Genomic DNA, 21,958 nt, shown 5'->3' on the forward strand with positions numbered 1-21,958 from the left:
GAGTCCTGAAGAAGCCAAGCTTAAGGAGCAACGGAGGACTTCCCTGCAAGTCTTCCCCCCAATCCCCACCCTGCACAGCTCCTGGGAAGCCTGTGTTTAGAATCCAATGAGCCTTCTCCTAAGAATTTACAGAGGCCAGGAAGGAGGCAAAGACAGGGATAGAGGAGGGAGGGCATGGCTCTTCCAAGGACAGACAGGGACTCCTTGTGTCAGAGTTAAAAATAACCCTGAGCAACTACACCCAGCTCCTGCCCTCCCAGAGGCCAATGGGCCTTGGCAGTTAAATCTCTCCCTGCAGAGAAAATGAGGCTCTGAGAACAGAAGGGAGAGGACAGTTGGGGAAACATGGTATGGGTATAACTTCATCAAGTCCTTCCCCTTGGCTCCTGTCATTCTCTTCCACATGCCCTTTCCTCCAAATAAATGCTAGTCCACAAAACTGAAGTCAAGTCTGCTTGGGCCATGATTAGTACCAGCACCTGCTCAATGACTAGGACAATCAGGAGAAACACCCTGCCCAGTACCTCTGGCTAAGCAGGCACTCTGGCCATCTGTATCCCTTTCTCATCTTGCTCCATGGGGGTCTCCAGGATCCCTAGGGGGTAGAGGAAGAAGACACAGCTCAGCGGATCACAGATCAGGAAAACCTCTGCCTCTGCAGTTAAAGAATAAAACAATCTCATGCTGTTGGTGACATTCTGCAGGTGGCTGAGCTGAAATGGCCAAAGGGGGCTGTGGTCTGACTTAGGAAGAGGCCCCATGAGCCAGACTCAGTTATTCTTGGAAACCAGTAAGATGAGGTCACGCTTTAGAATGTGGTAACCTGAAGCCTCACACTGTAGAACGGAGAACAGAATTTAGCAACTGCGCAAGAGGACAAGCAGATAGCAAACTCAGTCCCAGAACAGTTGGAGAAAGGGGCAGGGCAGACTCAGCCCACAATGACCTCAGGCCAGGTGGCCTTCTTGGAGGTGGAGCTTGGAGGCCACCAGAGCCAATGAAAGACAACTATTTTGAAGAGCTTGTATACCCTTGTGGTCCAATCCCCTCCCTCCAGAAATAAGCCAGGCAAATCGGCAGACCCTCTGGCCCTGAACTGCTCACCAAGCTCAGACTGGAAGAGGAAAAGGCAAAGAGGGAAGGCACAGGTGACAAGTGACAGAATAGTTCACAGGATGGCAGGAAGCCCTGGGACAGATTGGGGCTTGGCTAGAAGAGGACTCCAGCAGTGGCGGCTTTATTTTTAGCCACTGGGAAAGAGGGGCTGAGTAACAGTCCTGGGCCCTGGGCAGGAGGCCAGACTGCAAGTGGCCAGTATGAGCTGGTAGCCTCCTATCAGCATGGATAACCAAGGTGGCAGCAAGGCGGTCAACTCAATCATCTACCACAGAGCAAGCAGGGAGTATAAGATCAGCCACAGGATGAAGGTACAGGAGTTGGCACAGGGGGAGTCAGGAGGTCTTCTCTGAGATTCCCCTCCTCTTCCCAGGACTTGGAAAGCTCATCGTTGCTTCAGGTTCAAAAAAAGAGTCATTATAGAGGCTGCATGTGGTAGCTCATGTCTGTAATCCCAGCTACTCAGAAAGTGAAGACCAGGAGGACAGAGATCCAAAGGCAGTCCAACCATGACTCAGTAAGTAGGATGTGGCAAAGCTATGGAGGAGGCATGGATAAGAGGACTAGTCCTCTTATCCCAGGCCAGCCAAGCAAAAAGCATGACACCCTATCTGAAAAATAAAGCAAAAGGGACTGGTGATATGACTCAAGTGTTGGAGCACCAACCTAACAAGCACAAGACTGAGTTCAAACCCCAGAACTGCTTTTGGGCATCATCATTGTTGTTATGGAGACAAAGATGTCTTGAAACGCATCACTTTCAATGGGTGGCCACAGAGTTGCCACCTTAGGCAACCTCCAATTCTTCACTTTCCTAATGAGTCCAATGGACAACAGCCAGAAGATGCCTGAGGAAACCCTCAGGAATAGGGTGACCACAACCTGGCAGATCTTGGAGAGGAACATCACATAGAGGTTGGCCTCAGGTGCATGTCCAGGCTCTGTCATCTGCTAGCTGGCACACATAGGTGTTTATAGACCAGAGAATCAATTCCCCAAGAACCTTACAATGCGGAGGCCAAGCCCAACCTCATACCCCTTTTCCTCTGCCTCTCTTCTCCTCAAACCAACTTAGATGCCCTGGAACACAGGATCTCACAGTCTAAGCCTCATAGCTAAAAAACCACTGGGTTCCCTTTAAACAGGCAGGAAGGAGAGGAAAGACAATAGATATCACCAGGGATTCCTTTCTCCTCTTTGCTTCCTCAAACTCCAGAACTCTTTTCTGAAGCAGCGTTCTCTGGGGCTCACTGTACCTGGTCATAAATCCTAATTTTCTCATTAGCTCCTAGCTGTCATCTCAGAACGGTCCCTAGTCCATGACTATGTCTATGGATGAATTAAAAGAAGGTACTCCTAGCTAGAGGATTACTCACATCTGTAATCCTAGTTACTCAGACAGCTAAGATCCAGAGGATCAAGGTTCAAAGCCAGCCCATGCAGAAAAAGCCAACAAGATTCTATAGAAAAGTCAACAAACTCCATCTCCAAAATAACCACCAAAAGTCAGACTGAAGGTGTGGCTCAAGTGGTAGAGTATCAGCTGAGTAGGTACAAGGCCCTGAGTACAAACCACAGTACTGGGGGACGGAGCAGAGGGGAAACACTCCTTTAAGTACACTCAACCCCACACCAAGGTAAAGCTGGCAAGTACAGATCCAGCCTTCAGCCAGGTGCCCCTGTGTGGGACACAGTCCAGACAGCCAACTGGCCCTGAACTGTCCACCAAGCTCAGGCAGTCATCTTTCAACATCCAAATACGCCGCCCCCCCAACTTCAAATAACACAGGAGACTGGAGTCAAGAAAGCACAGCACTGGGCTGGGGAGGTGGCTCAGTGGTAGAGCGCTTGCCTTGCATGCATGAGGCCCTGGGTTCGATTCCTCAGCACCACATAAGCAGAAAAAGAAAGCACAGCACTCCTCACCTCTACCTTACACCACCATGGCACTGAGATGGGAGAGAAGATGCCTCTTAGCCCCACTGGATCCCACAGCCCTCCTCTCTCCATAGCTGGCTAGAACCAAGTCTTCATACAGGGGAGAGCACAGCTGGTCAGTGATAATAACTACTGAGCAAACTACTTTTAAGTCTACCAAAATAGCATCTGTCCTGGCCCAGATACCGCTGAGGGTCAGAGCAAGTCAGCACCTTTCCTGAGGGCTCTTAGTTCTCTGGCCTCCAGTGCAGCCTCTTCCACTAACCCACACTGCCCACACTCAGTGGCTGCTGCATCCAACCGTCAGATGGACACACTGAGGCCTGGCAAGTTTAACCAACCTACCCAATATCACACGATCAGTACATTTTTGGTGGTGGTGTTTGGGAGGAGGGGTGCTTTGGGGGTTTTGTTTGTTCTGCTTTCTTATCTAGCACATAAACCCTAGAAACAAGCTCATTTATAATTACTGGTATCTATATTTACATACAGATATATATGTATCCATATCTTACCATCAGCATTTTCCTAAGGACTAGAATAGTCACAGCTGTCTCCCTGGGTTACATACATGGTATATATTAAAATATCCAGGGGTGTGCTCCCTTCTCTTTACCAATGTCCCTCTCTTACAAGGAGACCTATGACATGACGCTTCTACCTGGGGGGTTAACACAGCTCAGGCTTAGCCATGTCTACAGACCCAGCATGACAACACCTTAGCAACCCACAAACCCAAGGAACTCAGACCAAGAGCAAGTCCCCAGGGGTCAGGTCCCAAGATGTGGCCCTGATGCCAATACTAACTCCTTGGTCATACCACTGAGGCTTGATGCTCCAGCCCAGGCTCGTCCTCAGTGAGCTGAAAGGAGTCCAGGGTGCTGACTTCCTGAGGCTGTGAGATGTAAGTCCCTTCACCCCTGGGCCTTACGCAATTGCCAATAGCAGCTGGAGCCTATGCAAAGAACTCTGTCCTGCCCACCTACCCCCATTCAAGATATAGGATCATCTACAAAGAGGCAATGAAGGGAAGAGAGAGAAAGAGAGAGAGAGGAGAAAGAGAGAGAGAGAGAAAGAGAGGGAGAGGCCTTACATGACCCTCAGAAGGGCCTGACGCAAAGGAGGAGAAGAGGCAGGAAAGTGTGAATTCCTGTGTCACAGATACCAAACCACCAGGGAGAATCCTGGCCAGGAGCAGGCACTGCTTCAGCATTGTGAAATGACTCAGACGCAAATGCTGGTGATCAGCTCCTTCCCACCTTGGCTGAAATTCCACCTGGCACAGGTCTCTCACATCCCAGAGCTCTGTGGGTGACAGGACCTTTGGCCCCATCTCCAGCCCCAGGATTTGGCCGAGCATTAAGTTTGTCGCAGGAAGGCAGTCTGGAGGCTTGGCTCCTCTAGCCTCCTCTCAGTCCCTGCACAGGCTCTTAAATAGAATTGTCAGCTGAGGATGGCCCAGCTTCTTGGGTTCCAAGTCCTCTAAACATTGTCTCAGCCATGGATACTAATATTTTCATCCATCCACAAAGGAGCCTTCTGTTGCCTACCAATAGATGGTCCTGTGGTCCCAAGAGGGCTTTTCTGTCCCCTTCTGTCAGCCAATGATCCCCAATCTTAGCTGGAGATGATTTTCAAGCTCTATCTATGTCCAGAATTCAAAAGGATGGTGAGCTGGCCCAGCTTTGATACTGCCTCAGTGATGCAAAAAAGCCTGCACTCAGGGACAGGGCCAAAGCTGATGGCTGACGTATTTGAGCCTTCTCTCAACACAGGAATAGAATGAAACCATGCTTCCCTCAAAAATCCATAGTCCCGGAAGTGGCGCTGTAGCTCAAGTGGTAGAGCGCTTGCCTTGAGCTGAAGAGCTGAGGGACAGCACTCAGGCCCAGAGTTCAAGCCCCATGGCCAACAAAAAAAAAAAAAAAAAAATCCATAGTCCCAGGCTGGGAAGGTGGCTTAGTAGCAGAGTGCTTGCCTGCCATGCATGAAGCCCTAGGTTCAATTCCTCAGTACCACATACACAGAAAAAGCCAGAAGTGGTGCTGTGGCTCAAGTGGTAGTACTAGCCTTGAGCAAAAGAAGCCCAGAGACATTGCCTAGGCCCTGAGTTCAAGCCCCAGGAGTGGCAAAGAGAAAGAAAGAAAGAAAGAAAGAAAGAAAGAAAGAAAGAAAGAAAGAAAGAAAGAAAGAAAGAAAGAAAGAAAGAAAGAAAGAAAGAAAGAAAGAAAGAAAGAAAGAAAGAAAGAAAGAGAAAGAAAGAAAGAAAGAGAGAGAGAGAGAGAGAGAGAGAGGGGGAGGGAGGGAGGGAAAGAAAGAAAGAGAGGGGGAGGGAGGGAGGGAGGGAGGGAGGGAGGGAGGGAGGGAAGAAAGAAGGAAGGAAGGAGAGAGAGAGAGAAAGAAAGAGAAAGAAAGAAAGAAAGAGAAGGAAAGAAGGAAAGAAAGAAAGAAAGAAATCCATAGCCACAGTCCAGCACCAGTGGCTCATGCCTGTAGTCCTAGCCATTCAGGAGTCTGAGATCTGAGGAGCAAGGTCAAAAGCCAGCCAGGCAGGAAAGTCCTTGAGACTCTTATCTCCAGTAAACTGCCAAAAAAAAAAAAAAAAGGCTGGAAGTGGAGCTGTGACTTGAGTGTTAGAGTACTAGCCTTGAGCAAAAGAAGCTCAGGGACAGCGCCCAGACACTGAAGAGGCAAAAAAAATTCACAGCCCAACATTTCAGTGATTCAAACTTTTAACATCCTGAAGCCCCTACCTCAAACCCTGCTTAGATACAAGATGGACGAAGTTCAATCCTGAGCCCCTAGATCCACCTGCCCTGACCAATCCGGTCTCTGGCTTCTCTCCTCCACTCTAGCCATGACCACCTTCAACATGAGATGAACAGACCTGCACATTCCTCAAAGGCCCAGTGAAGTCCAGCTGAAGCTTTCAGTCCTCAGAGATGTCCCTTTTCCAAAGTTTCTTCCTAATCATGTTTAGCAGCCCAGTAAAACTTGCAAGGTTCAACTTTCTGCACCACTCAACTTGTGGCAGGCAAGTTGTTTCATTCCTTCATGTTAATTAATTATAATATTAACAGTCTCACATTGGTAGTGGCTACCATATTTGACAATAAGGCCCTAGATTGTTCATTTTGCCTTCTCCGGATTGGTTGGCTGGTTAGTGTTTTACAGAGCACCTCATGACACGGCCTCACTCTCTCCATCCTCCTGCCTCCACCTCCCAAGGACTGGGCTTACAAGTGTGTACTACCAGGCCTAGCTCAAACACTTCTCTTGATCTCCAAAACTTCATAAGGTACTACCTACAACTATATCCTCCATGGGAATACATACGTACATATATGTATACATATATGCACACCTACCTAGAACCACACCAGATGTAAGAGGCTAGTTAACCTGTGAGACTTTATCATTCTACCCAGCAAACCCAATTTGAGATTCATCCTCTCCCCCAGCCACACTACTTGTCACCTCTGGGAAAGGTCACAGAATGGGAGACGGGGGAGGGGCCTGGGCATTTCCCTCTAACAGTGTGCAGACTAAGTGTGAGGCTCACATGGTCTTCATGACACCCAAGGAAGACACATCACAGTGGCAACTCTGACCTGGAGAGGGAGGCCGACGGGAGAAAGAAAAGGAAAGAAAGTACTGGACCTTGTTTCCTCTCATCTACGCAATGGAAAGATAAACAGAGATAAGTTATGACAACATTCTACACTTTATAAAGCAATAACATGCTTCACCTAATCAGCATTGCACAGCGGGACAACAAGACGGGTTTAATTAAATTTGTTCAGCTAATCCCTGAAAGTCACCATGACACAGAGAAGTAGAAAGCAGCTGAGGAAACCCTTGAGGAATACAACCAATTAATATACAAATGGGTTGAGACTACATGTCTCTACCAAAGGAAGCATACAACTCCTACATTTTTGTACAAACAATAACAAAATAATAAAGATTTCTATCCAATACTCCCTTAAAAACTTTCTTAATAGCTTTTCACCACAAACCCAGAACTCATGAAGCTCCTGAGATGCCTTGGAACTGCGCCTCTAAGTTGTGGCAGAGGCCTAGTCAGTGCCCACTGGACAATAGTCAATGGAAGGCCCATAGTCCCAGCGGCTCCACAGATGCTCTGAAACAGCTGCTGTCCCCAGGCCTTGGATGTCACTACAGTCAGGAAGTAGGGAGAGGCCTAAGACTAGCATCAAGTAACCTGGGTTCTAATCTTGCCTCTGCCAAGTAAGTGGCCATGTTACCTTAAGCAAGTCACTCACTCTAGGCCTTGAAAAAGGAGAGTTAGATGACAAGACCTCTCACACCTTCTCCAACTCTGCCTGGAAGTACGAGTGTGACTTAGAATCCAGCAGGAGAGATGATGAAGCCACACCATAGCATGGAGGGGTGGGGAGCATTTTATCACCCGCTCTCCACAGTAGAGGTAAACTAGCAGCAAGGTGAGCTTGGGACCATTTTTAAAGCACTGACTTCACTATGCCACAGGACCAGAGCTTGTGACCAGCTACCACCAACTTCCACCAATTCTCAGGGCCACATGACAGTAGACATCCAAAACGTCCATGACAACTCAGGAATGGGCTCAAATATCCTGCAGAGCACAGGTCTTCTCCTTTCCACTCAGCATCCATGGCTGAGATCTCCAATCCTACCGGCTCCCACTACTACAACTTCCGCTCTTGCTTATCATCAGAAGGTTTAGAACATCACCTCACTATTCAGTACCTAAAGTTAATCAAAATGCAAGATCTAGAAATCTCTTTGGAGTCTCTGGAACAGGATTCTTTGAACCAGATTCTCCCACAGCTGTAATTATGTCTTAGCCAATATTTGGATATGAAAGCGCTGTTGACACTGCTGTCAGTCTCCAAGTGCCTCATCCCTCCTTTCTTCCTCTATTATTAAGTGTTCACACAAAGATGTGTGGGAAATCTACAACTGAATGTCTAAGATCTGGGAGCAGGCTGCTTGTCAAAACACACTCTGACTTCAATCTTCACCCACTTCTTACTGGAGACATATAAACCATGAATGTTATTTAACATATGCTAGACTTTTTTTCCTTTCAATACTATTCAAGGAGAAAAAAACAAATATCCACATTTCTCTCCTATTAATTACAGTGGAAATTTGAATGACCACCCAAAAGCATTTTAGAAGTGTGTGTGTGTGTGCACATGCACGCGTGCACTAAAAATAAGTTGAGAGCTTTTGTTCTGAATTCTTTATATTACTTTCCAACTATAACAGAATGAATGAACAGCCAGTGTCCCCAGGCTGCTGATTGGTGAAGGCAGATGGCATCTCAGAAAGGCCAAAACACTCCCCTGGAAAGAACTTCTGTCACTTCCCAATGGTACAGGTTAACTGTGGTCAAACTACTCACTCACCTCCAGTCCTCAAGGTCAGAGCCATCTAGCCACACAACTCCTCCCTTTTCCCCCTCACAAACAAGTATGGAAGGGAGGTTGAAGGTACAGCTATTACAGTGTGTGTGACAATGATTAATTTCCCCCTGGATAGTCAACACTAAGTAATAACCAAAATCCCTCAGCAAGTGCTTATAGTAGAAAAGCAAAGCAATCCTGACAACACTGAGGGCAAATAAGGCAAGAAAAAAAATTACCTTAAAGGCCTTAAAATCTAGACATTGTACCAGGTTTGGTTTAGTTTTTGTGGGGTTTTTTTTAATGCCATATAACTGTATATCCCAATAGTCCATCTGAGTTCTATCTGATCACTGAGACATAGCTAACTGCAGTCTAGAGGGGAAGAGAAAAACACATAACACAGGAAGTGTTTCTCTCCTCCTCCAATCATTCAAAACACCCCGAGGGAAACAGACTCGACAGGTGACCTTTAGAGATGTGGTTTGACCTGAAACTCTTCCGAGAAAGAAAACCTTTCCGGTGACCCTTAATGATCGGGGACCACACCACACCTCCAAGTTCATTCTGTTTCACTGCAGTTGCTACTTAAACCCCGTCCAAAAGGCAAGGAGACAGGGAGACAGACAGACATGGGGGGGGGGGGGGGAGAGGGAGAGAGAGAGAGAGAGAGAGAGAGAGAGAGAGAGAGAGAGAGAGGGGTTGGATTTCCCCAGCCCAAGAACGGCTGTTCGCTGGGGCCAAGGTTTAAGTGGCTGTCTCCGGATTGTGGAGTGAGCACCCGGCCAAGCCGTGGCTTCCAGACTCGGTTTACAAAGATCAATGGAACTATGGAAACGAGCAGTCTGGGCGCCGGAGCCTGCTGGCCTCCCATCTGGAGCCTCGCAGGGACGGGAGGGGGAGGGGGCGGCTCTCCCCGGATCAAAACAATCCCTCCCCCGCGCGGGGGGCGGCGTCCCGCGGAATCTCCAGCCCCGCGCGCGCGGGGCCCGGGAGCCGGCCGGGCCGCCCCGCCGAGGCCCCGGGAAGTGAAATCACACATTCCGGCTCCCAAATAAGGAGCGAGGCTAAATAAACCCCCCCAGCTCCGACTTCTCCAAACCAGCCGTCCAGCCGGCTCCATGAGTAATGGGTCTTTTGTGCCCGCAAAAAAGAAAAGGAAAAGGAAAGGAAGGGGCGAGAGAGGGGGAGGGAGGGCAGGAGGGAGGACGGGGAACCACTTCCTAGAGACGGGGGAGCAATCAGCAGCCGTGCCCCCCCCTCCCCGCGCCCCGATGCCAAGCCTCACCTCAGCCAGATCCCGCTCAAACCTCAACAGGGCAGAGTCGTCCAACCTCCCCCCGACCACCCCGCCACTCACGCTCGGGGGTGGCCGGGAACTCGGGGGGGACCCCGGGATCCGCTCGGACCCCACCATGCCCGGCGCGCGCCCGCGTCCATTCCCCCCCCCCCCCCGCACACACACACCGGCGTCCCGGGCCCGACGGTCCCGCCGCGATCCCGGGACGCCCCGTCCCGGGCGAGGGTCCGGGCGCCCCGGGCCGGGCCGGGACCCCCCACCCCCGGGCCCCTCCACGTACTTTGAGGGCGAATTTCTCCTGGGTCCTCTTGTTGAAGATCTGCAGCACTTTGCCGTTGATGCCCAGCCCCAGGACCTGGCTGGTGACCTTGTAGTCGTCGATGATGGCGTTCTTCTTGATCTGCAGGCCGGACTTGACGTGGAACTGGGGGAACTGCGGCGGGGCGGGCGGCGGCGCGGGGGCCGGCGCGGGCGCGGGGGGCTGCGGCGGCGGCGGCGGCGGCGGCGGCGGCGCGGGGAACGGCAGCGCCGGGGCCTGGCCCTGCGAGTTGGACAGCATGGTGCGCGGAGACCCGGGCGCCGGGGCGGGCGGGCCCGCCGACGCCCCCGGCTCGGGCTCCGGACGGGGTCCCCGCCACCCCCCGCCCGGCGGCGGCGGCGGCGAAGTTCGCTCCGGGCTGGAGCCGGTGTCTCCGCCCCGGCCCGGCTCCAGGCTCGGCGGGTCGCGGGGCTCCGTGGGTCCCGCCGTGAGCCACCAGCGCCCACCGGCCCTGCCTCCTCCTTCCTACCTTCCCTCCCTCCCTCCCTCCCTCCCCCCCCCCGGGGGGCCTGGCGCTCGGGGGACGCGGGACGGCGGGGCCCGGCCGGGGGGAAGCGGCCGCGCTACAAAGTACCCAGCCCCGGGGCCGGCGGCCGCGTCACGGGCTCGTCTGCGTCCGGGGCCGGTCCTTAAAGGGGAGGGTCAGGGGGCGGGGCTTCGGGAGGCGTGGGCTGGGGGGGAGGGGCGCGTCTTAAAGGGGAGGAGGTCGGGAGGAGGGAGAAAAACGCGGGCTAGGTAGGTAGCCTGGGGCTGGGGTCTCTCGGGTTTGGAGAGGAACGGGAGTTTCCGTTTCTTTGGCCGAGGCCGCTCGAAAGGAAAGCGGGGCGGCGAGTGAAAGCGGCTGAAGGTTTCGGATCGAAAGATCTACTGCTCTCCAGCTATCTGATGTTTGCGCTCTAGTTGTCCTGTTTGGAGATCGCAGCGGTGAGGTGTGTTTTTTTTTTAAGGAGAGGGTGGTCTGGGAAGAATCCCGCTAGATGATCCCGGGGGGAGGGGGGGCGAGGTGGATGGAGTTTATTCACCCCAGGGACACGAGTCGGGCCATGCTCTGTGTCTTCTTCACGGGGATCGCCGTCCTCTGGACCTTTACATTGTTCTCATGAAGTTACTGGCGCTTTTTTTTTTTCTTTCAAAGATTTGTGTCTGCGTCAATTTAGTAATCAGCCTTTGACGTATTTTTTATGTAAAGAAACTGAAAAAAAAGATACACGGTGGAAAGAGGATTAATTAGGATTGAGACTGGCTAGACTGGCATATACACTGTTGAGTGCCTGTAATCCCCGCTACTGCTGAGACGAAGCAGGAGGATGGCACATTGGAGGCCAACCTGGAAGAGGAAGGAGGGAAGGAACGAAGGAAATTGAGATTGGAAGACTACCCTGGAGCCTTCTCCATTCCTTCAACTATCTATTTCACAAGCTTCTGATTTCTAGTGAGGAAAAATTAGTCCCTGAACCTACATTCTTAAGAAGAGTGGTTATTTTGAAAAAAGAAAGAAACCTAGTTTCGATCTAGGTTAACCCATGTCTCTAAGGGAGATACCAAAGGATCTAAGTAGACCCAGTAGCACAGCCAGGATCAGGGAGCCATCTGGGAAGGCCTAGATCATAAGCAGTCAGTCTCTATACTCGCACATTCTGATGAGGCAGAAGATGATAGGTGAACACATCTCTGCTGCCCCCCTCCTGGCTCTGAGAAGTGAAATAAGACAATGGAATGAAACAGATGAAGATGGAGTTACTCTCCCAGCCTTGCACCTCCAGGGACCAGCTGGGCTCAACTCAGTCAATGGACCAAGAAGAGAAACTGTTCCTCTAATAGATCAGGAGTGTGGTGGACACAGACCTCCGAGCAGAAAGGCAGAGGAATTCATTTCTGTCTGCAGCCTGCAATCTTGGAGATTCCATCTAGGCTAGAGAATCAGTAGTGAGACAGCTCTGGGATTCCCCTGACTCTTCAAAGTCTTGATGCCGCGACCACAGCTAATGGAAACTACCAGCACTTTTCCTGTTCTGTAGGATTGCTATCACCTCCAGAAGCCCATACAGAGATGACCGAGGGCTGAAGAAAGAACACAGGAAGGAAGAGGAGAAAGAGGAGGAGGAGGAGGAAGACCCAACTACTCAGGCCTCCCTCAGGTGGAAAGAAGCCGGGCTGTGCTGAGCTCTGAGCTGGTCCTTTTAGAAACAGCAAAGCCAACTAGAAAACAGAATCTAGAGATGAATGAGTAGAATCTACGTCTCCTTGAGCCAGCCACTTGAGAGAGAGAGGGGGTAGGGAGAGGGAGAGAATAATCAGATCTCCTTTCAGGACCAGGTGAAAATGAAATAAGATAATATCCATGAGAACTCTTCACAAAGCATCTACAAATCATTGTGAAATGTTAAATATCACCATTACTCAGGCATTGCTTCCTTGTCCTCCAGTCTGGGCCCACTGCCTAGGGACCTGTCCCTGATAGCAAGCTGCCTTCTCACCAAGCTGTAGAGAAATTCTGGGTTTTGAAGGCGTAGGAATATAACAGGACCACTGAACGCCAGCAGAGGGGCTCCTTCTAAGGAATAGGGACATGTGGGCCTAGAAGACTCTGAGGATAAATACACAGTGCAGAGAAATTACATAGACCAAACACCCAGTACCCAGAAAACACATAAACATAGCACAAAGTATTAGGCACAATATATATCTCTCATGGATGAATAGCTGAGGAATGGATGGTCCAAAAGAGACATTCCACAAGAAACCCAGAGTCTTAAGTTCTCTTCTGATGCTGGCTACCAAAGCCCCTTGCCCCTCAGTTCCTTCTTTCTGGTCTGTGATAATAGCATCAGTTCTACTTATCTTGTAGGGCTTCTGTGGGAATAAGATGAAATATGTCTCTACAGAATAGAAGAAGTCCAAAGTCCTATCTGTCTAATACCCATTCTGTTCTCTGCAATGAACTACCAAACAAACAGTAATCAGATTGCAAAAGTTCTTCAAAAGTTGGGAGTTGGGCTCAGTAGGAGAGTGGGTTTTTACATGTACAAAAAAAGTATGAAAAAAGTATAAAATCTAAGCAAATAGAAAGTACTATTTGTGTATGTGGGTGTCTGTGTGTCTGTGTCTGTGTGTGCTGGGACTTGAATCTAGGGCCTGGGCACTGTCCCTTACCTTTTTTGCTCAAGGTTGGTGCTTTTCCACTTGAGTCACTCACTTTTTTTTTGGTTACTTGGAGATAAGAATCTCACTGATTTTCTGTTTAGGCTAGCCTCAAACTCATGATCCTCAGATCTCAGCATCCTGAGAGGCTAGAATAATAGGCATGAGTTACAAGTATCTAGCTTAAGAAGTATTATTTTATTAATTTTTTAAAGGAATTATTTTGTTGACATGCAAACATAGATACATTCAATATAGTACACAAAGGCAATTTAAATCCTCTGCTACACAGAACTGGATTAGTCATAATCCTCAATTCATGCCACACCTTTGTAATGGGATCATTAGTCTATGCACCTCCACTTTTATTTTGTTACTAGTTATTTTTAATAATGCAATAGGTGCCCGTGGATCCACTATCCAAACCCAAAACCAAGACCTTGACATCAACATATAGCAAGATGGTTCCCTCACCCATCTCCCACCTCTCTCTTGAAATTAATTATCTGACCCCTATGTGTACCTGCCCCTTGCTTTCCTTTGTATATAGTTTTACCTCATGCAGATATTTAAGGGCATCATTTAAAAATGAAGCTCAGACTGTCTTTAAAAAGGAAGATTACATGAGATTACAGTTTGAAACCAATCCAAGTAGAAAAATCCATGAGACTCTTATCTCCAATTAACCAGCAAAAGCTAGAAGTGGAGCTGTGGCTCTAGCAGGAGAGCAAAAAAAGCCAAATGAAAACAAGACACCCTGAGTTCAAGTGATTTCAAAACTGTAACCTGACAGTTGGACATGGTAATGCATGTCTATAATCCCAGCACTTGAAAAGCTGAGTGAGGAAGATTGTGTGTTCAAGGCTAGACCGTGCTACATAGAGATTTCCTCCATCTCAAACAAAACAAAACAATTGTACACCTGCTAACCTCCATCATCTCTTCTATCTTATCCCTCTTTGAACATGCTAAGGGCTGAGCCAAAGGGGGAAAATATTCTCCTCTAAGAAAGTGTTCATGGTAACGCACTGTGTGAGGACATCCTGTGGAACCAAGGCTTTGCTCCCCCACAGGCAGAGCCCTTCCCTGCACCCCATCCTTTCACAGCTAAAACCCATTGTGAGGAGCACCCAGAGCAGCTATGAAAATGGGAATGGAAAGAGAAAGCCAGAAGTACCCAAGGGGAATGGAAACTCTGCCTCTGCACATCACCCATCATCACATGGTCCAAAGGGACAACAGATGGGACAAGGAGGGTGACAGAATGCCCAGCTGTAAACCCTGCTGCTGAGATGGGCAGTATAGGAGCCGGGGTATGTACCTACTTATAGTCAAGAAGGGCCAAGAGTGTGTTCCTCTGTTCTCTACTCTCCAGCCTGCACCTGGCCTCTCCCTTGCCTCTCAGCCCAGTATGTAGCCTGGATCATGAACTGGAGAAAGGAGAAAAGAAAAGGGAACTTGCTATCAAGGAATAGAACCAAGTGGGTCAACTAAAGGACCAATGGGTCTTTACCTCATGATCCTGGTTGTGTCAGGTGTTTTTTTTTTTCTTCTTCTCTTTCTTAAGATAAAGACATGGATCTTGGCACTAGTGGCTCAGTCCTGTAACCCTAGCTATTCAGGAGGCTGAGATCTGTGGATAAAGGTTCAAAACCAGCCTGAGTAGGGAAAGTCTATGAGATTCTTAACTCCCATTAACCACCAAAAGCCAGAAGTAGAGCTGTGGCTCAAGTAGTAGAGCACTAGTGTAAAAGCTAAGGGACAGTGTGCCTACACCCTGAATTCAAGCTCCAGCCCACACCGACGCCCGCACACACAAAGACAAAGATGATATTATAAAAGTGGGAGAGAAGAGGATGCAGGGATGGGTGGCGTTTTCATAAGGCATAATGATAAATAACTTCTTACAAGAACATACTTTGGAGGCAACAGGGAGCATAGTGGAATCAGTTCCAAGGTTCAAATCCCAATGGCACTTCTGTGTTTCCTTGGGTTAGGGAAGAGGAGGTAACGTTCCCTAGGCTAAATATAATTTCTTGTATTTTCAGCTGCTCTTGATACATAGTAATTGGCCTCGAAATGTAAGCCCTTACTATGTGGCAAGCACTTTCATAAAAGCTATCTCATTCAGATCAAGACAGCAGAGTAGTGACAAGGAATAACCCTAGATCCCTCTGAGCAGAGATTCAGGGGCATTAGCACAAAGCTCTACTTCCAGAGAGTGCACCAGGCAAAGTATAAACAACCCTGATGATTCAAAGTTTAAGTGTAGAGAGAAAAGCACTAGAGGAGCCCAAGCAAGCAACTCCTGAAGCTTGGCTGCACTGAGAAGCTGAAATCTTGGAATCAATGAAGCCACAAGAGCCCACTATTACCTCCGGAGACAAAGCCTCATTGGGCAGGATCTGTGAGTGACTGGCCTGAACCCCGCCCTGCACTACCCCACTCCTAGTGGCAGCAGCCCAGGACAGTGCCCAATGGAGCCACAAAGCCTTCTGGCATCTCTCCCACACCCACATGACACTGCCAAAGGAGGGCACCCAACCCAGCCCGAATAACCGACCCGCACCTCTCTGTGTGTGACACCAACAGAGACAAATGCTTAGTTTGGCCCCCAAAACTCGCTCATGCCATACTGCCAAAGGTGATCTATAAGTCCATTGCAATCCCATCAAAACAATAGCATTCCTCACGGAAATAGAGAAAACAACCCAAAAATTCAAGTGAAACAACGAAAGACCTCTAGAATTGCCAAAGCAATTTTAGGCAAAAAAAAAAAAAAAAAGCAATGCTGGTGGTACCATAATCCCAGACCTCAAACTCTAACTACAGAGCTATAATAACAAAAAGGAAAGAGAAAATAACAACAACAAAAAAAATCAGCTTGGCACAAAAACAGGCCCAAAGATCAATGAGAAACTAGAAGAAAAAAAAGAGAGACTAGGAAAAAAGAAAGATGACAAGAAATAATGTCATGTGCTTGCAGTTATCTGGTATTTGACAAGGGAGCCAAAAATATACAGTGGAAAAGATAGTCTCTTCAATAATAGGTGTTTGAGAAACTCAACATCCAAATGTAGAAATTTAAGTTTGGATCCCTGTTTGTCATCATGCACCAATATCAATTCAAAGTGAATTACAGACCTCAACATCAGACCTGAAACTTGGAAACTACTGCAAAAATGGACTAGAAGAAACAGTAGAACTTATAAGCACAGGCAGGAACTTTTTAAAAAGCATCACAGGGGCACAGCTGATAGGAGAGAGATTTAATGAATGAAATTACAGCAAAATAAAAAGTTTCTGCACAGCAAAGGACATAGTTTCTCATCTTTTAAGTCAGCCAATACCAGCAATTACCAACAATACATCAAAGACTTAATATCCAAAACATACAAGATGCTCAATAAATTAACTCCCTCCCTCTAAAAGACTAACAATCAATAAATGGGCAAAGAGGCCAAAAAGAGATTTCTCTGAAGTAGGAATAGTAAATAAATGTATAAGGAAAAGCTCAACATCACTGTCCATAATGGAAATGCAAATCATAACAACTTTGAGATTCCATCTCACCCCAGTTAAATCACATCAAAGATCCAAACAACAGCCAATGCTGGTGGGGATGTAGGGGAAAAGGAACCCTATTGCACTGTTGGTGGGAGCATAAACTAGTACAACCTCTCTGGATGGTGGTTTGGAGATTCCTCAAAAAACAAAACATGATTCAACCATACCATCTTGAGCTTCTATCCAGAAATTGACAAGTAAGAATATGGTAAAGATGCTTGCACATCCATGTTCATTGCTGCACTATTCACAATAGCCAAGTTATAGAAACAGCCCAGATGCCCTACAATAGATGAATGGATCCCAAAAATGCGGTACACATATACAATGGAATTTTAGTTTTATGTCATTTGCAGAGAAATGGATGGACATAGAACGAATCATGTCAATTGAGGTAAGCCAAGCTCAGAGAGACTAACAGCGCATGCTTTCTCTCAGATGTGGAAGCTAGCTCTAAATTGTATCTGGAAATCATGGCCTATACTGGACTTTAGGTATTTGCAAACAGACTAAAGGTCCATACTTTTAGGAACTAAAGGTGCATACTTTTAGGGGAGGAATCAAAAGGTACAACTCCTCTGAACATCTAAAATACTATTTATCAAAATGAATTCTAGGAAATTGAAACATGGATTTTTTTTGGTTGTTGTTATTATTGTTGATATTGTTTGTTTGGGTTTTTTGTCTTGGGGGTAAAAAGGGGTCACAAGAATGAAGGGAGGAAGGGTGAACAAGTGCAGTCACGGTATTCCATATGCACTAGGTAAAAAAAATGAACTGTGTAACTTGTGGGCAGAGACAGGAGAGGGAAACTGAGGAAAAGTGAAGGAAGGGGTGACATTGTCCAAGACGAATTATATACAGAATTGTAACTCTTCTGTACAAGTCCTTAATAGCAATAACATGTTTTAAAAGACATATAACTAATTTTTAAATCATCTCATTGGTATTGATTTTGCTGTTTTCATGGAATACACTGTAATACAGAAAGATTAAGGAACTGGCTCCTAAATTTGGACCTTGATCTTATATGTCCCCCTTGTTGTTTGTTGTGGGAAGTAAGGCTGAGTGGAGATTGATGATGATGATTTTTTTTTGTTTTTTTTTGTGTGGTTTTTTTTTTTGGGGTCCGGTCGTGGGGCCTGAACTCTGGGCCTGGGCACTATCCCTCAGCGCCACTTCCGGCTTTTTTTCTTTTTGCTTATGCGGTGCTGAGGAATCGAACCCAGGGCCTCGGGCATGCAAGGCAAGCACTCTACCACTGAACCACCTTCCCAGCCCTTGATGATGATGTTGATTGTGTTGCTTTATCATTAAAGGCATGCCTTCAAAGAGGACTGTATCATACTTGTCTCTTCCTCTTTCTTTCCAGCCACAAGGTGAATGGATAGGTGCCTTGCCATAAAAAACAGGGCCACCTGCCAAAAACTGGGCCAACCACCATGAACTGGAATCTTCCAAACTGAGCCCACGTAAACCTTTCTTCTTTTTAAGTTAATCATCACAGGGATATTATTATAGTAAAGGAAAGCTAAGACACTGTTGGAAGTCATCACACAACCAGAAGGGGAAAGAGTTGGAATTTCAGTCCATGCCTTTTCATGGTCTGGTCACCTGATACCTGTCAGCCCGTGTGCCCTGCTCAAGGCTAAGGAGACCATCTATCTGTAGCTGCAGATGACTCAGCATCCAGAGACTGCATGGAAGATGGAGTTAAAGGCAAAAAAAAAAAAAAAAGAGTCATTGATGTAGTAAAATCCTACACTTAGTAAAATCCTAATACTTGTAAGCTTTTGAGAAAAGACCTGACTATGAAGGCTATAATAATATACACAAACTGAGTATACTTACCGAAAATGCTTGGAGCTGGAGTAGCTTTAGACTCAGGATGCTTTGCATTTCAACACGTTTGCATAGATTTTACTGGTTGGGTATCCCTTATCCAAAAATCTAAAACCTGAAATACTCCAGAAGCTGAAATATTTCTTGAGTACTTTGTTACAGCTCAAGAAATTAATGATCTCAGCCAGGTACTGGTTGGCTCATAACTGCAATCCTAGTTACGGAGGAGACTGAGATCTGAGAATCATGGTTTAAAGCCAGTCTGGGAAGGAAAGTCCATGGGATTCTTATCTCCAATTAACCACCCCAGGAAAAGCCCAAAGTGGAGCTGTGGCTCAAGTGGTAAAGTACCAGCTCTGAACAAAAGGACACCACTCGGGTCCTGATTTCAAAGCGCTGTGCTGGCACCAAAATAGATAGATGGATGGATAGATAGATAGATAGATAGATAGATAGATAGATAGATAGATAGATAGATAGATAGATAGATAGATAGATAGATGAGATTAGATTTCAGGTTTTCAGATTGGGGATGTTTTGCTTTGTTCTTCCAGGACAGACAGAGGCAAGAGCTAAGTGTTTTACCATGCCCCATTTATCATGAATGTTGTAAAAACAACATCATAGTAGAAGTGAATCAAATAAGGGAATCAAACCTGGCTCCCTTTTTCCAAAGACCACATCTACACCATCATGCAGACAGCATACAACCATAACTCTCTAGGCTCTCAAATCTTGGGTGTCTTACTACACTGCAGGGCGGGAGTTCTTTCCTTGTCAACACATTGCTGGCGGGAGTTCTTTCCTTGTCAACACATTGCTGATAGGTTCTTTCCTACGTAGGCACATTAGTTGATTCCAGAGAAGGTACAGTCCCATCTAGAGCCTCTTCTGGTGGGACAGTGCAGGAATTCTCTTCCTTCATAGATGCAGGAGAGTGTATTGGATGTCCTGGAAGAGCACAGAGCCAGCCTGGGACCTGCATCCGCCACCCTTCATTCACTTTGTACCCCTTTCAGGGCAATGCTACCTCAGCACCAGTTAGTGCCAGGTACTGTGAGGGGTATGCAAATACCCAAAGCCTGTGATGCATTTGTGACCCTGTGAAGGAGCCAGACAACTCTCAGTGCTTTGAGATGTTTTAGACACACACACACACACACACACACACACACACACACACACACACACGTATTATGTAGGATGGCAAAAAGTGTGCATATGTATAAAATATATATAAAACTTGCTGGGTTTGTTTTGGTTGTGGGGAGTGTGGTGGTGGTGGTGGTGGTGGTGGTGGTGGTGGTGGTGGTGGTGGTGTGTGTGTGTGTGTGTGTGTGTGTGTGTGTGTGTGTGTGCACGCGCGCACTCTCTAGTACTGGGGCTTAAACTCAGGGCCTGAGCACTATCCCTTAACTTTTTCACTCAAAATTGGTTCCCTGTCACTTGAGCCATAGCTTCAGTTCTGGCTTTTTGGTGATGGGGTCCTCAAGATGTCAGCCTCCTGAGTAGCTAGGATTATAGGCATGAGCTACCAGTGCTCAGCTCAACCTAGTTTCTTATGGATCCTTTAGCAGTATCTGCACCTGTCCAATCCTTCCATCCAGGAACTGTGTTTTTCCTAAATCCTAGATATCTATCCTACACTTCACATTGTTAAGAGGCAAGCCTTGATCAGGCCATGCCATCCTGAGTCAGATGGCTTTGACAGCCTGTGGCTAGCAACAAACTCCAAGGCATCCTCAGAGGATGGGTCCTTCTGGCTTCAGTGAGGGAAGAAGATGGGGAAGTTCTCTCTCCTGGAAGGAATGACTGCTAAGGGTAAGAGTTGGGTCCATGCTTAGGGAGAGGGGTAGAACAAATCCTAGGAAAGGAGAGTTGGGATAGAGTTGTTCTACAGAACCGATGAGTTGTCCATTTGGGTTTGAAGAGCCTGTTGGTCCCAAGGCCTCTTTATCTCAGACCTAGGACTACCAGAAGGGAGTCAAGAGGGGCTGTGGGCAGCCTCTCCTCTGGGTCCTTCCCAGGCAGGTCAGGGCTGCACAGAGATGTTTCTTCATGTCTCAATGTAATCACAGCTGCTTCAGCTAAAGCTCCCGCCCGCGTCACTGCCCAAGAATCTGGTTCTTGTTTACCATGAAGAAGTGTGGTGATTACCCAGCCCCGTGGCCCTCCTCCAGATTCCCAGAGAATAGGTGAAGGAGCCTGGGGCCTGGGGAGGGGAACCTGTCCAAAGAGAATTGCTGAGTGGGAGGACCAGCGGACTTCCTCAGCTCAAGCTCTCCCATGGCTCCCTTGCCAAAGACAGAAGCATGGAAGGATTCTGGCCTTCCTTGTCCAAGACTTCCTATTGGGCCAAGAAAGACCAGAGAAGTAGAAGGAAATGAGTTCGGTGTGGTACCAGCTCTTGTATGTTCTGCTCTGTGTCAGAAAGAACTAGGGACTGGAGCTGTGGCTCAATAGTAGAGCACTTGTCCAGCATACCAGAGACCCTGGGTTCCATCCTCAGCATCTCAAAAAAAAAGTGCAAAAGCCTAGAGCCCTCTGAGATTCAAAGGAAGGAAGGAAGGAAGAAGGAGAGAAAGCAAGCTAGCTTTGACCCAACACCTGTCTTCTCAGTAGAGAGCCCAGACATACAACCGCTTGGTTTGGGTCAGAAAGATTGGGTTGGAAAGCTGTATCTACAGACTTCCTTTCTCAGTCAATTCTCTTGCCGTGACCCCCATCCCATCCCAAGCCACACATGTGCTTATCTGAATTCCTCTTCGAGGCTCAGAGAAAACAGTAGAGGCCAGTGCTGGTGGTTCACACCTGTGATCCTAGCCACTCTTGAGGCTAAGATCTGAGGATTGAGGCTTGAAGCAAGCCTAGGCAGAAAAATCCATGAGCCTCATCTCCAATTAACCAGTAAAAGCCAGACATAGAGTGTGGCACAAATGGTAGAGCATCCGCCTTGAACAAAAAAGCCAAACAAGAGCATGAGGCCCTAAGTTTAAGCCTTAGTATTGGCACACACACACACACACACACACACACACACACAAATGTTTATTGTGTTTATTGTGTGTTATGTCTCATGCCTGTTTTATGTTGTACACTCTATGTTTAGCACACCAGGTTCTGTTATACACATTACTTACATGTTCTGATTTTTGTGGTTAGAACACATCAGGAGATCTACCTTGTTAACACAATTTTATGCTTACAATACTTCATTGTTGACTATAGACTGGATATTGCACCCCAGATCTCTAAAGCTTAAGCATCCTGTTTGTCTAAAACTTTATGCTCATGGTTTCTTAGCCTCTTCTTTCTTTCTCC

General features: G+C 47.5%; 1 protein-coding gene across 1 annotated transcript in view; it reads right to left on the reverse strand.

The window, feature by feature from the left end:
* The window catches only part of Mapkapk2 (MAPK activated protein kinase 2), a 43,676-nt gene extending 33,334 nt beyond the window's left edge, over nucleotides 1–10,342 (reverse strand). Inside the window, exon 1 of the mRNA XM_042681842.1 lies at nucleotides 10,049–10,342. Coding sequence (XP_042537776.1) covers nucleotides 10,049–10,327 — 279 coding nt within the window. The 5' untranslated portion in view covers nucleotides 10,328–10,342. The remainder of the gene's footprint in view (nucleotides 1–10,048) is intronic.
* Between the last annotated feature and the right edge of the window lie 11,616 nt (nucleotides 10,343–21,958).

Source organism: Dipodomys spectabilis, unplaced genomic scaffold, assembly GCF_019054845.1.
Source record: "Dipodomys spectabilis isolate Male_0828 unplaced genomic scaffold, ASM1905484v1 ptg000069l, whole genome shotgun sequence".
Taxonomy (NCBI): domain Eukaryota; kingdom Metazoa; phylum Chordata; class Mammalia; order Rodentia; family Heteromyidae; genus Dipodomys; species Dipodomys spectabilis.